Source organism: Perognathus longimembris, chromosome 3 (assembly GCF_023159225.1).
Source record: "Perognathus longimembris pacificus isolate PPM17 chromosome 3, ASM2315922v1, whole genome shotgun sequence".
Lineage (NCBI taxonomy): Eukaryota > Metazoa > Chordata > Mammalia > Rodentia > Heteromyidae > Perognathus > Perognathus longimembris.
In genome coordinates, this window is record NC_063163.1 from 72,460,804 (window position 1) to 72,476,977 (window position 16,174).

Genomic DNA, 16,174 nt, shown 5'->3' on the forward strand with positions numbered 1-16,174 from the left:
TAGCTTTTCCTGGTTAGCCACCACTTCTGTGTGGAATGGTATTTATCTCATTGTGGGTTTTGCATTTCTTTTTCTTTTCTTTCTTTCTTTCTTTTTTTTTTTTTTTTTGGCCAGTCCTGAGGGCTTGGAGCTCAGGGCCTGAGCACTGTCCCTGGCCTCTTTTTGCTCAAGGCTATAGCACTCTTACCATTTGAGCCACAGCGCTACTTCTGGCTTTTTCTGTTTATATGGTGCTGAGAAGTAGAATCCAAGGCTTTGTGCATGCTAGGCAAGCAATCTACTGCTAAGCCACACTCCCAGTCCTGCATTTCCTTCCTTCCTTCCTTCCTTCCTTCCTTCCTTCCTTCCTTCCTTCCTTCCTTCCTTCCTTCCTTTCTTTCTTTCTTTCTTTCTTTCTTTCTTTCTTTCTTTCTTTCTTTCTTTCTTTCTTTCTTTCTTTCTTTCTTTATCTTTCTTGTGGTACTCAGGTTTGAACTCAGGGTTTTACCCTTGGTAAGCAGGTACTCTACCACTTAAGTCACGAGTGAGCCTCCTGATCCTTTTGTCTCTGCCTCATGAGTACTGTGGGATTTATCTTTGTTGAGTCCTGCTTTATGCCTTGCCATAGTATATTAGTGTATCCTGGAGAATGTGCCAGAACACGTGCACTTGATAAGAATGTGTGTTGACTGTTGGGTGGGGTGTGGCCTGCAGCTCAATTAAGTTGTGTTGGTTTATGGTGTTATTCATATATCCTGTTTCCTTATTGATCTTTCCTATGCTCTGTTACTGAAAGCGGAGCCTCCATTGGGCTGGGAGAGCTCACATGGTAGAGCACCTGCCCAGTAAGCGCAAGGCCGAGTTCAATCCCGGGTACCCCTGAGCAAAATCAGTAAGAAAAAGTAAATAACAAAAAAGGAAGAACCTGAGTGCCAGTGGCTCACGCCTGTCATCCCAGCTACTCAGGAAACTCTTAACTCCAGTAAACCACCCAAAAATGCCAGTAGTGGAATTTTGGTTCAAGTTCCAGAGCACAAAAGCTCAAGGACAGTGCCTAATTCCTGGGTTCAAGCTCTAGAATTGACACACATACATACACATGCACACAGAATAGGCAAGAGAAACAATCAATTCAATAAGAGTAGCAGAAGACTTTGGTTCCTTTCTTTTCTTTTTCTTTTCTTCTTCTTCTTTTTTTTTTTTTTTTTGGTTCCTTTCTTTTCTTTGTGCCAGTCCTGAGGCTTGAACTCAGGGCCTGGGTGCTGTTGCTGAACTTTTATTTTTTGTCAGTTTTGGGGCTTGAACTCTGGGCCTGGACTTTGTCACTGAGCTCTTCAGCTCAAGGCTAGTGCTCTACCACTTTAGTCACAGCTCTACTTGAGGCTTGTTTTTGTTGGTGAAGTGATTCATTGGAGATAAGAGTCTCTTGGAATTTCGACCTGGAATTCTCAGATCTCAGCCTCCTGAGTATCTAGTACTATAGACATGATGAGCCACAACACCCTTGCTCCATTCTTTTTTCTAGCTGTGCAGTATTCCTTCGTCCCTGCCCCTCCCAACCCTCCAAGTGTGTCCGTAGAACCTGCCTGGTGGTGCAGTTGTCACTCCAGACAGAGCCAACCCCCTGAAGGATTAGATTTAAGATGCCATTGTCATACACCTGTACACTGTCAGCTGTGAACCTGTCTTGCCCTGTGGAATAGGGACACCACGAATGTCCATTTTATAGATGGCAGAACTGAACCCCAGGAAGGTGACTGCCCCGGGGCAGGCCCCATGGGGACTGAGGCTGAGCCTTCAGGCTGTGCTGTCCCCACAAGGAGAGTGAGGACACGGTATGGGCCTTCCTGTTGTGAGTTCAGACTTCCTTTTGCCTTTGCTCCTTATGGGTGCATCCTCGTGAGGTGACCCAGGGGCAGGAGAAGAACCTGTAGGTGTCATCAAGCCCAAGTCTAAGCTCAGAGAGGCTGGGCACTGGTGGCTCACTTCTGTAATCTTAGGTACTCAGGGGGCTGAGGTCTGAGAATTGAAGACCACTTGGGCAGCAAAGTCGGTGAAACTCTTATCTCCAATGAACCACCAGAAAACCGGAAGTGGCACTGTGGCTCAAGTGGTAGAACACTAGCCTTGAGTGAAAGAGCTCAGGGACAGAGATGGGAGGACTCTGTGCCAGCAACTGGTAGCTGAGCTACCTGGGCAGGCTGCCTCCAAGAACCAGGGGAGCCAGTGGGGATAGAGGGAGGTGGCCAGGTGGCCAGGCTAGTAATGCAAACTAAAAGCAGGGGGCATGTATTTTGCCATCAATGTCACAGAAGCTACAAGTGGGCTTTCCTTTTTTGGTTTTTTTTTTGCCAGTCCTGGGGCTTGAACTCAGGACCTGGGCATTGTCATTGAGCCTCTTTGTATTCAAGGTTAGTGCTCTACCACTTGAGCCACAGCACCACTTATGGCTTTTTCTGAGTCATTTGTTGGAGATAAGATTCCTGCTTGGGCTAGCTTTGAACTACGATCCTCAGATCTTAGCCTCCTGAGTAGCTAGAATGACAGGCCTGAGCCACCAGCGCCTGGCTAGTTGGGCTTTAATTAATCAATCGATTGGTTGATTAGTGGAAGTGGGATTTGAACCTAGGACCTTATGCTTGCTAGGCTGGTGCTCTACCACTTGAGCCACACCCCCAACCCTATTGTTTTGTAGTTGCTTTTCCGGTAAGTCTTGTGGTTTTTTTCCTCCAGACCAAAAATTGGACCATGATTCTTCTGTCTCTGCCTCTCAAGTGGCTGGGATTACAGGTGTGAGCCACTGGACCTGGCTTCCCCCTGCCCCCTCCAGTATTGGGCTTGAACCCACGACCTTGTCCTTGACAGGCAGGCATTCTTGCTGACCTCTGCCTCCAGGCCTTTTCTTTCTTTCTTTTTATTTTTTTAATAAGCACTAGTTAGCTTTGAGATGGTGTCTTGGTTCCTGTCTGTGTGCTGGATGGCAGTCCTAGTGTTTGGCTTCCTGTATTCGCTGGAATAGAGGCCTACGTGACCATGCCCAGCTTCTTTCTGTTGAGGTGGCATCTTGTGGTCTTTTTGGCCTGAGTTCGTCTAGAACTGTGATCCTCTGGATTTCAGTGTCCCACACAGCTGGGATTGTCAATAGACATGGGCCACCAGCATTGGGCTTACTTTATTTATGTAGAGACCCAGTTCTAGCCCGCACTGGCCCGCTTCTCCTAGGAAGACCGGACTCCTCGGCATTCTACCTCCAGTTGCTAACCACCTGGCTGGTCCTAACTGGGATGGTTGGTGAGCAGATTCAAGTAACCAGGAAAGAGCTGGTTGGGGCCCTATGGAAGAGAGCTAGGGGGCAGGGGGAGGGCCCAGCTAAGCCTCTGAAGTGCTGATATCTTACCTGAACCCTGAGTGTGGAGAGGGAATTGTCAAAACACTTGAAGATTGGGCTGGGAATATGGCCTAGTGGCAAGAGTGCTTGCCTCCTACACATGAAGCTCTCGGATTCCCCAGCACCACATATATGGAAAACGGCCAGAAGGGGCGCTGTGGCTCAGGTGGCATAGTGCTAGCCTTGAGCGGGAAGAAGCCAGGGATGGTGCTCAGGCCCTGAGTCCAAGGCCCAGGACTGGCCAAAAAACAACAACAACAAAAAAAAAAAACACTTGAAGATGGTTCAGCAATGGCTGTGCAAAGGCCCTGAGGCCAGGACTTGAGGCTCTCTGCTGTTTGGATAGAAGTGGCTAGAGGGGAGGGAACCCAGACCCATTAAGGGGTGAGAGGCAGGGAGGCTCTGGGGAGCACTCTGGAGCCCTGGAGGGCTTTGAGTGGGGGCAGAATGTGATTTTATGTTCTTTATAGTTTTAACTGTAGGGTTTAAATCTGTCTTGTGCACACAGTGAACTTTGCAGATCTTTCCCAAGTCTCCCCCAAGGCAGGTAGAGTCATCCACCTTATCTAATGAGTAAACTGATCTGAGGATCTGATGAGGAAACTGAGGCGGGGGAGGTGACTTGACCTGGCAGGTAGTCCTCCCAGGACAGGGAAGGACTTGACTTACAGCTGGGTGGGGCCCAAAGCTGCACATTGCCCCCATTGCCCCCGGCTATTCCTCCTTTCTGTCTGAGAAGAGACAAGCGCGTGACTCTGGGCCTGGGTGCCACCGAGGGTGGGATCTGCTGCTGGATTCCTGTAGTGGGTGTTGCTGCCCGGCTGGGAATGTGGCAGCTGAGCTGGTGCCAGCCTCAAGGCTCCTCATCTTAGACTGGCATGGCTGACCTGGTATTTTACCTGCCTCACACCTGGCCCTTGGCTCGGGAGAGAGCTAGGATTGGGCAGGATACAGGAGCTGCCCTTGTAATGGAGTGGTCAGGACAGACAATTCAGCTGAGGATCATGTCCCCTCTGGGGATACTGTGGGAAGGAAGGGTTCGAGGTCAAGGGGGCAGCCTGTGCAAAGGTCCTGAGGTAGGATCAGTCATAGATAGTGTGATTGGGGAATGGAGGAGAACAGAATAAACCAGAGAAAGTCAGGTGGTGGTGGTATAGCTATTCGGGAGGCTGAGGACTGAGGGTTGAGGTTCAAAGCTAGCCCAGGCAGGAAGTTGGTGAGGCTTTTTTTTTTTTTTTTTTTTTTTTTTTGCCAGTCCTTGGGCTTGAACTCAGGGCCTGGGCGCTGTCCCTGAGCTTTCGTGCTCAAGGCTAGCACTCTACCACTTAAGCCACAGCGCCACTCTGGCTTTTTCTGCATATGTGGTGCTGCGGAATGGAAGCCAGGGCTTCATGCACGCAAGGCAAGCATTGTTTCCATAGCAGAGCCTCCGTGAGGCAGTGGTCACTGGCGCCCCGTGGCCCTGTGAGGGGCAGCAGGGCATGGGGAGTGGAGGGCAAGGGCCAGGCACGGGGTCAGCCGAGTCGCTTCTGGACAGGGTGGGGGTGGAATGCAGGCAGGGATGAGAGGCTTGAGGGTGAGTTCTTGTCCAAGGGTGCCCAGAGGGGAGGGGTGAGCTGGGTATCCAGGGGGCTGGCACCTGGGTACTGGGAGTTGAGCGGGGTCTGTGGGGTCCTGGGCGCTGGGGGATGCTCTCTTCTGTGCTAGCCAAACCTGAAAGAGGTGGGCCTGCCACACTGGCGCCTTTCTTCCGTCCCCGCCACAGCTCCCTGCCTCCCTCCCAGCGTGGTCTGGGTGCAAGTCCTAGAGCAGAACCTCACTCTACCCAGCTGTGAAATGGGCTCATGGCCTGGCGTGGCGTCCTTTGCTGAGTGGCCTAAGGCCGGGTTAGAGCCAGCCCTGGACTGTGGGTGTCTGCTGATGGCCTGCCTGTGCCACTGAGCTGAGGTCTCGGGACCTGGGAATTACCTCACCAATGTGGGGTGACAAGGAAGGGCCCCCAGCCCAGGGCTCCCTGGGTACAAGCCAGATCTAGCTGTAGGTGAAGGTGTCCTGGTTTCTTCCTCCCCCAGAAGGCCAGTGGGCTGGGGTGGGCATGGCTTCCCGGAGCTTGCCCCCCCCCCTCCCAGCCTCAAAAGGTTAGGGTGAGGCCTTGCTCCCAGTTCAAAAGACAGTAAACAAACAGACTGGCTTCCTGATCTGCCCCAGGTGCCAGCGCCTGGCCACGCCCTTCCTCCTGTCCCCAAGCACTTCCCAGGAGAGGTGGCCTATGTACTCTCTGAATCACACTGGGCACCTGTGGCTTATACCTGGAATCCTGTCCATTCAGCAGGCTAAGCCCTGAGGATCGCGGTTCAAAGCCAGCCCAGGCTGGAAAGTCCAGGAGATTCTTGTTTCCAGTAAACCCAGAAGAATGGAAGTGGTGCTGTGTCTCAAGTGGTAGAGTGCTAGCCTTGAGCACAAAAGCTCAGGGACAGCGCCCTGGCCCCAAGTTCAAGCCTCATGACCAACAACAAAAAAACTCAAAAATATATAGAACTCTGAAGCAAGCACTGCAGAGTGAAGTAATGGCCCTGCCCCATGGACAGGGGGCCGAGCTCATGTCCACAGAGGGGCAGAGGCCTACGAGGCCGCACAGTCTGCAGGGCAGGGCTGGGGTCGGAATGGAGGCTGTGTAGACTCAGCGCCTGTGGCCCTGGTGCATTCAGTGCACATCCGCTTCCCCCCCCCACACACACATGTGGAAGTCACAGTGCATTCAGTGTGCACCCACTGCTCACCCCACCCCCACCCCGCTCCACATGTGGAGGCCCCAGTGCATTCAGTATGCACCCACTGACCCCTGGGCTCTGCTCCACATGTGGCCAGTGCAGAAGGCTGGGGCAGGACCCACCTTTGGCGGTGGCTATGGGGCTGTGGGAGTGGGGGAGGGTTTCCTGGCATAGAGGGCAGGCCTTGCAAAGATCAGAAGACTTTGGGGAACAGGGAACTGGGACTGGGCTTGTGGGTTCAGTTCGGGGTTTAGAAATATTATGGGCAAGGGCTGGGAATATGGCTTAGCCGTAGCTAGTCTGAAGCCCTGGGTTCGATTCCTCAGCACCACATAAACAGAAAATGCCAGAAGTGGCATTGTGGCTCAAGTGGCAGAGTGCTAGCCTTGAGCAAAAAGAAACCAGGGAGGGACACTGCCCAGGCCCTGAATTCAAGCCCCAGGACTGGCAACAAAAAGAGATTATGTGCAAGGGTGCAGATGGGGGTCAACTACATTTAATTGAGCATCTACTGTGTCCTTCTATGCCTGAGACAGAGGGAGACCCCTGTCCTGGGGAGATGTGAATGAGCCCCCTGAGGTGGACAGTCACCCCACCTCACTGACCAGGAAATAAATGTAGGCAGGAGAGGCAAGGAAGCCAGCCCCATGTCACAGCCCGAGGTGGCCGAGCTGGGCCTGGGGTGCCCCGGAAATGCAGCAGGAGAGTGGGTGAAGGGGGAGGAAGTTGGCAGCCTGTGGGTTGTGGCTGGAGTCACAGAGGAGGAAGCCGACGCAGCAGGAGTGTCATGTCCACTTCCCGCGAAGTGGGACATCAGTCTTCCCGACAGGGCTGTTTAGAAGGCATTTTCCAGAAGGCCCCTCCTCACGGAGCCCCTGGGAGGATTGGTGGCGTATATAGGGGGACGCCTAGACTGTGGTGTGGGTCCTGGAATCCTGGCTTCCCCAGGCCTGCAGGTGTCCTCAGCCTCTCCCTCCCCTGGGCTCTGTCTCCTCTGTACCCCCTTCCTCCCATTCCCCATCCCAGGCCTGAGTCTCTGTTGGGTGCCACTGTGACTCTGATTTTCCCTGTCTGGGCGGGGTGCGAGGGTGTTGCCATTGTCCTCATCATGCCTGGCGCCATGAGGGCAGCAGCAAACACCAGTGATCTAAAGTCCATGCTGGGCACGGCTGGGCGGCAGTATGTGTGAGGCCCTGGGCTCCCCCTCCAGCACCCCCAAGAAAAGTGTGGTGGAGCTGGGTGGCTGTTGCTGTCCCCTTGGAGGGACCCCCTTGGGTCCAGTCTGCATGCTGGTGCCCAACTCCTAAGGAACAACCAGCAAGCCCATCTTGCAGGAGCTTGAGGCCCCACGGGGGATTCCACACAAAGTCCTCAGCTCCTGCTTTACCACACATGGGAACGCCCCACCGCTGGTAGCTCCTTACTTAGGGGGATGGCAGGGTTTCATGTGTTTTCTGCAGCATCTTGTTTTTCTCTTGTGGAACACCCAGAAGGAAGTTCCACGTCAGGAGATGGAAGGCTCTTTCCTTTTTCTGTTTTTTGAGGTTTTTTTTTGGGGGGGAGGGGGGTCGGTCGTGGGGCTTAATTCGGGGCCTGGGTGCTGTCCTTGAGCTCTTCAGCTCAAGCCTAGTGCTCGACCACTTGAGCCACAGTACCACCTCCAGCTCTTTTTTTTGCCAGTCCTGGGCCTTGAACTCGGCCTAAGCACTGTCCCTGGCTTCTTTTTGCTCAAGGCTACCACTTGAGCCACAGCGCCAATTCTTTTTTTTTTTTTTTTTTTTAAATTTTATTTTTTATTAATTGGACATAAATTTTTTTACAAGGTGTTGTGCAAAGAGGGTGCAGTTACATAGTAGGGCAGTGTGTACATTTCTTATGATAATTTGGCAAAGTAGCAGGATACAAAATCAATCCACAAAAGTCAGCAGCTTTTCTGTACACCAGCAATAGACAAACAGAAAAGGAAATTATGGAAACGATTCCATTTACAGTAGCCAAAAAAAGAATAAAGTACCTAGGGATCAACTTAACCAAGGACGTGACGGACCTATTCAATGAAAACTACAAAAATCTAATAAGGGAAATCAAAGAAGACACAAGGAGATGGAAAGACCTCCCATGCTCATGGGTAGGCAGAATCAATATAGTGAAAATGGCCATACTGCCCAAATTGTTATACAAATTCAATGCAATACCTATCAAAATCCCAGCCACATTCTTCACTGAAATAGAGAAACCAATCCATAAATTCATATGGAACAGCAAAAAACCTAGAATAGCCAAAGCAATTCTAGGCAAAAAACATAGTGCAGGAGGTATCACCATACCAGACTTCAAGCTCTACTACAAGGCCATCATAACAAAAACAGCATGGTATTGGTATAAAAACAGATCGGAAGACCAGTGGATTAGAATTGAAGACCCAGAAATAAAACCGCACTCTTACAGCCAACTGATATTCGACAAAGGAGCTAAAGACATACAATGGAATAAACATAGCCTCTTCAACTACTGGTGCTGGGAGAACTGGGCAGCCATATGCAGAAAACTCAAAGTAGACCCAAGCCTATCACCATGCACCAAGATCAACTCAAAATGGATCAAGGACCTCAACATCAGACCTGAATCCTTGAAACTACTGAAGGACAGAGTAGGAAAGACACTAGAACTTATAGGCACAGGAAGGAACTTCCTGAATAGAGTCCCAGGCGCACAACAAATAGGGGAAAGACTCAACAAATGGGACTACTACAAATTAAAAAGTTTCTGCACAGCTAAGGTCATAGCCACCAAAATAGAAAGACAGCCAACGATATGGGAAAGGATATTTACCAGCACAGCAACAGACAAAGGCCTGATATCTGTCATCTACAGAGAACTCAAAAAACTAAGCCCCTCCAAGCCCAATAAACCTATTAGGAAATGGGCAAAAGAGCTAAAGAGAGACTTCACAAGAGAAGATATAAAAATGGCAAAGAAACACATGAGGAAATGCTCAACATCCCTGCTAGTAAAGGAAATGCAAATAAAAACAACCCTGAGATACCACCTCACCCCAGTTAGAATGGCCTATACTCTGAACTCAGGAAACAACAAATGCTGGAGGGGCTGTGGGGAAAGAGGAACCCTTCTCCATTGTTGGTGGGAGTGCAAATTAGTACAGCCACTTTGGAGAACAGTATGGAGGTTTCTCAAAAAGCTCAATATAGACCTACCCTATGACCCAGCCATACCACTCCTAGGCATCTATCCTAAACAGCAAAACCCAAGATATCAAAAGGACATTTGTACTTCCATGTTTATCGCAGCACAATTCACAATAGCCAAAATTTGGAAACAACCCAGATGCCCCTCCACAGATGAATGGATCCAAAAAATATGGTACTTATACACAATGGAATACTACATAGCGATTAGGAATGGTGAAATATTGTTATTTGCAGGGAAATGGTCAGAACTCGAACAAATAATGTTGAGTGAGACAAGCCTAGAACACAGAAAACAAAGGGGCATGATCTCCCTGATATATGACTGTTAACAAAGGGAGATGGAGAGACAGTAGAGACCAAGTCTGTGAACACTGTATATGTGCTTGATACATTGTATACTGCATATGGGTCTACCTGACCTAGACAAGGGATGGGAAAACAGGTTGTAAGATATCACAAGAAATGTACACAATGCCCTACTATGTAACTGCACCCTCTTTGCACAGCACCTTGTAAAAAAAAAATTTATGTTCAATTGATAATAAAAAAAAATTAAAAAAAAAAAAAATTTTATTTTTTATTAATTGGACATAAATTTTTTTACAAGGTGTTGTGCAAAGAGGGTGCAGTTACATAGTAGGGCAGTGTGTACATTTCTTATGATATCTTACAACCTGTTTTTCTATCCCTTGTCTAGGTCAGGTTGACATATATGCAATATACAATGTATCAAGAACATATACAGTATTCACAGACTTGGTCTCTACTGTCTCTCCGTCTCCCTTTGTTAACAGTCATATATCAGGGAGATCATGCCCGTTTGTTTTCTGTGTTCTAGGCTTGTCTCACTCAACATTATTTGTTCGAGTTCCGACCATTTCCCTGCAAATAACAATATTTCACCATTCCTAATCGCTATGTAGTATTCCATTGTGTATAAGTACCATATTTTTTGGATCCATTCGTCTGTGGAGGGGCATCTGGGTTGTTTCCATATTTTAGCTATTGTGAATTGTGCCGCGATAAACATGGTAGTACAAATGCCTTTTTGATATCTTGGATTTTTACAGTGCCAATTCTGGCCATTTTCTATATATGTGGTGCTGAGGAATTGAACCCAGGGCTTCATGTATGTGAGGCAAGCACTCTTGCCACTAGGGCCTATTCCCAGCTCCCTCTTTCCTTCTTATGTGTGCAATTTTCTTTATTTATTCATGTTGCTGTGCTGAGAATGGAGTCTTGGGCCTTGAACACACCAGGCAAGTGCTTTGCCATTGAGCTACAGCTCAGAGAAATGCACCCCTATGAAGTTCTTTAGATCAGAGATCTGTGTATGTGTGTGCACGAGTGTGTATGCACATGCACTGATACTGGGCCTTGAACTCAGGGTCTGGGCACTGTCCCTTAGCTTTCTCACTCAAATCTGACTTCTTCCCACTTGAGCTGCAGCTTCATGTCCAGCTTCTTGGAGGCTAATTGGAGATAAGAGGTTCACGAACTTTCCTGCCTGGGATGACCAGGAACTGCGATTCTCAGATCTCAGCCTCCTGAGTAGCTAGGATTACAGGCATGAGCCACCAATGGACCCAGCCAAAGTTTTTCTCCTAATTATAGAACTTACCAGGTCATGGGATCCAAGGGTACCTTCCCTCCACCCAAAAACATAACTAGAGTTGAGTACTCTACCACCAATCTATACTCCCAGCCATGTAACATTTTTTAGGCATGGGCACATGCCTATGCCCAGCTCCCTGTAACATTTTTCTGAGACAGATCTCAGCTTTGTGTTTTTTATATTTTAATAAATGCGTGCAGTAGGGCTGGGGATGTGGCTTAGCAGTAGTGTGCTTGCCTAGTATGCTTGAAGCCCTGGGTTCCATTCCTGAGCACCACATAAAGAGAAAAAGCCGGAAGTGGCTCTGTGGCTCAAGAGGTAGAGTGCTAGCCTTGAGCAAAAAGAGGTCAGAGGGTGCTGGGAATATGGCCTAGTGCTAAAGTGCTTGCCTCGTATACATGAAGCCCTAGGTTCGATTCCTCAGCACCACGTATATAGAAAAGGCCAGAAGTGGTGCTGTGGCTCAAGTTGGCACAGTGCTAGCCTTGAGCAAAAAAAGCCAGGGACAGTGCTAAGGCCTTGAATCCAAGCCCCAAGACTGGCCAAAATTAAAATAATAATAATAAAATGCATGCACTCTGGTCACCACTGCATAGATTCTGCAGCTTTCCTGCATGCCCTTCTAGTCTGTTCCCCCCTGAAGGAAACCACTGTGCCGATGGCTATCAGGAGACTTGTTTTGCCTGTTCAAGTTCAAGTCCACCGTATGAGTCAGCCAGAGAAACAAGGGCATAGGTTTGCAAGAGGCAGGGGTAGGAACCCCGACCAGCTTCATCTTCCTTGTCCAATTAATTAACTCATTAATTATTTTATTGTTACATCATCACCATCATTTTTTGTGGTGCCAAACATACTGGGCAAGTGATCCTACCTCTGGGCTTCATCCTTTAGCATTTTTGTTTCTGTTTTTTTTTCTAGTTTTTATTTCTTTATTGTTATTATAAAGGTGATATACAGAGGGTTTACAGTTATGTAAGTCAGACAGTGAATACATTTCTGCATTTCTTTACCAGTACTGGGGTTTGAACTCAGGACCTCATGCATACTCTGTTTATTCACTGCTGGCACTCTACCACTTGACCCCTGCCTCCAGGCCTGCTTTTGCTGATTGTTTTGGAGTCTTAAGACTTTTCTGCCTAGGCTGGCTTTGAGTTGCAATCCTTAAATCTCAGCTTCAAGAAGCTAGGATTACAGGTTTGAGCCAATGGCACCTAGCAAAAGGGTTCCTCCCCCCCCATGTTAATTTGTTTTTTTCCAGCCTGGTGCTTGAATTTAGGGCCTGAGCACTGTCCTTGAGCTTCTTTTGCTCAAGGCTAGCTCTTTAGCACTTTGAGCCTCAGCACCACTTCTGGCTTTTACTGTGTATGTGGTGCCGTGGAATCAAACCCAGGGCTTCATGCATGCTAAGCAAGCATCTTACCATTACGCCACACTTGCTAAGGAAGCATGTTGCCACTGAGCTACACCCCAGCCTTCCTTGTTCCTTATGATGCTGAACTGAAAAGCAGCCATGTAACTATCTGGGGCAAGGATGCCAGGCCACAGGCCATCTGCTGAACATATAACATCCATGGGGACAAGGAAGGATTAATTCCATTCCCATCCAGCAAGAGGCTTTGCATCCCAGAATGTTGGTGCTTCTGCTTGCCTGTTGCTCCTGTGTCATTTGGCCATAGACACCTTCCTTTTGCATGCTTAAAAACAATGAGGCCAGGGCATGGTGGCTCATGCCTGTAGTCCTAGCTGAGGGTTGTAGTTCAAAGCCAGTTGCGGTAGCAAAGTCTGTGAGACTCTTTCTATCCAATTGACCACTGAAAAGCCAGAAATGGAGCTGTGGCTCAAATGATAGAGCACCAGCCTGGAGTTGAAAAAGCTAAGCACAAGGCCCAGAGTTGAAGCTCCAGTATGGGCACAATTTCCAGAGGCAAGAAAATTGTGAATTTGAGACCAACTTGGGCAAAGATAGAGAGAACCTGTCTCAACATATACACACAAAGGACTGGGACATGGTTCAGGTAGTGGCATGGGTGGATACCCCCCCACCCACCAAAACAAAGTACTTTGAGGCACCCTTAGCTTGTGACCGTGACCCCTCTTCCTGCCTCAGTCTCTGCCCTACTCCCTCAAATGGAAGACTGACAGGCCCTTGAGGACAGACAACAGACAGCACCAGATGTGGGTATGGCTCACAGTATGGACATGGGCCAGGCCGGCTCTGCTGCCTGGTGCACTATGATGAAATGGCAGGAAGTGCCCGAGGTGTGTAGTGCAGCTCTGGCTGCCCAGAGCCGCAGGCTCTGCCTTCCAGGGACTGGCACATGTCCCTGACTGTCCTCCTCACTGGCTTTCCCGTCCTCCTGCTCATCCTGTTTTGTCTCAGTCGAGCTTGTCGCCACGCTCTCTGTGGCTGTTCCCTTCCTAAACTGCCTCTAGTGTGCCCAGGGTCTGTCCACTGCCCTCCCTCTCCCTGCCCCTTCGCCCCCAGCCTTACCCTTGCAGTCGTCTAACCTTTACCTGGCTGTCACTTAGTCTCATGAGGTGGCCCTGCCTTGAGAGCAATGCCTAGCCCCTCCATCGGGACCCCCAGCACTGCTTAGCCTCACCCCATCGGCCTCACCGCCCGGCCACGCTCCCTGCTGGAGACTCTGGGTTCTGTGGCTGCCATCAGCTGCCCTGTGCTCACTGCTCTGCACAGATGGAGGTGTTCTCATAGCTAGCATGTGGGTCCTGGGGCTTGAACTCAGCCTGGGTGCTGTTCCAGAGCTTTTGTGCCCAAAGCTAGTGCCCTACCACTTGAACCACTGCTCCACTTCTGGTTTTCTGGTGGCTCATTGGAAATAAGAGTCTCACAGACTTTCCTGCCTGGACTGCCTTTGAACAGAGATCCTCAGATCTCAGCCTCCCGAGTAGCTAGGATGACAGGCATGAGAGCCACTGGCACCTGGCTAAAAAAAATTTTTTTTTGTTTGAAATGAGCTCTGATTTCTAGGCTGGTTCTGAACAGGACTGAAGAGATCTTCTTGCCTCAATGTTCCAAGTAGCTGAGACTAAAGGCATGATGCATCTTGCCTGGTCCACATGAATTTTGGATAGCCTGCCCCAACTATTCGATGGCAAACTTTGCTTAAAATTTCTTGAGCCTAGAATCTTCTTTCCATTTCATTTGTTTCTTCAACCCAGTGTTTTTCCACCCTCCTTTCTCTTCCTCCTCTTCCTTTCTTCTGTTGTCTTCCCTTTCTTTTTTTGAGACAGGATCTTACTATGTAACCCTCAGTCCTTGCTGTGAACTCTGCATCCTTCTGCCTCAGCCTCCTGAGTGCTGGGATTATAGGCATGTACCTCAACACCTTTCTTGATGTTGTAGGGTGGTTTCTGAGCATCTGGCATTGCTTCAGTCCATGTATATGCAGAGCACATTGTGTATAGCGCCCAATATCTTCTAGGATATGTGTGCATTTCCACAATGAAATATACTTCTTTCCTTCCTTCCTTCCTTCCTTCCTAAGTTATCATCAACAGTTTTCCTTTTATTTTTTGCCTTTACATCATGCATGTGGCACTATAGTAATTTGAAATAAGACTTTTTTTTTGTCAGTTCCTGGGGTTAGAACTCAGGGCCTCACATTTGCTGAGCCATGCCCCCTTGATCTCTTTCACTGGTGGCAGAGGATTGTCAAGGAGAGGTTCCTCCAGAATGCCAGGCCCAGGACACCCATGACCTCCAGTCCCATCCTTCCTCTGCCCCTTGGGCCAGTGGGATCCCTAGGGGTGCAGCTGAGGCTGGGGGCTCTGCTGAGGATGGATGGCAAGACAGAGTTCCAATCTGAGTGGTTACACTTCCTGTCTTTCCAGCCAGATGCCTGAGTGACTTCTGTCCCTTTCTCCTTCCGCAGGGACTTCCTTCCTCGTGGCTCAGGAATCGTCACACGGCGGCCTCTCATTCTGCAGCTCATCTTCTCAAAAACAGGTACAGTGTGGCAGCTGCAGCAGGAAATCATGGTGGTTTCAGTGTCCCTGAGGACTGGGGAGGCCTCTCGGGGCCCGGGCTGTCATTTGGCTTGAATTGCCCTTGTCCCATGTATGCAGGGAACCTGCAGAACAGCTCAGTGAGCAGTGCCACCCCAGAGTCCTCAACTGTGACTGGGCCACCAGGTGCCACAATTGCTTTCTAAATCAGTAGATCACATCAACCCAAAATGCTCCTTCGCACAGCCTTGTGCAATACACGCTCTCCTAAGTGATGCCAAAGCAGGCTCAAGAAAAAGAACTTTTCCTGCATGTTTCCTGAGGCCCCAAAATCTTTGTTTATTTGTTTTGTTTTTGTTGCCAGTCCTGGGGCCTGGACTCAGCCTGAGCACTGTCCCTGGCTTCTTTTTGCTCAAGGCTAGCACTCTACCTCTTGAGCCACAGTGCCACTTCCGGCTTTTTTCTGTATATGTGATGCTGAGCAATCGAACCCAGGGCTTCATGTATACGAGGCGAGCACTTTGCCACGAGGCCATATTCCCAGCCCAAATATCTTTTATAGCTTGTTTCACAGATAGAGAAACCGAGGCTCAGCCAGCTTACTTGCCTTTCTGGTGAGCCACAGATCTGGGGCCCTCAACCAGATGGATGGGTCTGACCTGAGAACCTGTTCTGGGAGGCACCACCCAGCCTTCATCATCTGACCCCGCCCAGGGATGGGACTTCAATTTCAGATGACTGTGATTGGCCCAGCAACTCCTTTGTGAACTCTGGCATGTGATAGGCCATGTGACTGGCCATGTTGGGCCAGTGGGATGCTTCCTCTAGATCAGGCATATCCAGTCTGCTGCTGTGGGGTGGGAGTCCCTTGTTTCATGTGTCTCTGTGATGGAGTCACAGTTAGGTCAGCCCTTTTGGGGGTTCTGTTGCCCATTCCACAGGCTGCAAGGTTGCAAATCTGCACCTTGCATTTTTCACCAGGTTCCAGGTGATTCTGCAGCTGCTGCTAGCTCCTGGCCACATAGGGAAAGCCTGCCCTAGGTTGGTGAAATGTGAGCCACCACTGCCTAGGTCCTGGGCCTGGCTCTTTTTTGGGGGGGCAAGGGATCCCTGCTCCATTATTGTGTTTCCATCCTGCACAGTGACAGGAAATGCTAGGATGCTCCCCTTATTTAATAAGTGGCTCTCACCTGTGCCAGGGCCACCCTAGTGGCCAGAGTTTATGTTCTTGCTGCTGGCTTGCTGG

General features: G+C 49.5%; 1 protein-coding gene across 10 annotated transcripts in view; it reads left to right on the forward strand.

Moving 5' to 3' along the window:
• Dnm2 (dynamin 2) overlaps window positions 1-16,174 on the forward strand; it is an 80,291-nt gene that overhangs the window by 14,794 nt on the left and 49,323 nt on the right. For all 10 annotated transcript variants that reach the window (XM_048342215.1, XM_048342217.1, XM_048342219.1 and 7 more), the window contains exon 2: window positions 14,856-14,929. In XM_048342215.1, coding sequence (XP_048198172.1) covers window positions 14,856-14,929 — 74 coding nt within the window. The remainder of the gene's footprint in view (window positions 1-14,855; window positions 14,930-16,174) is intronic.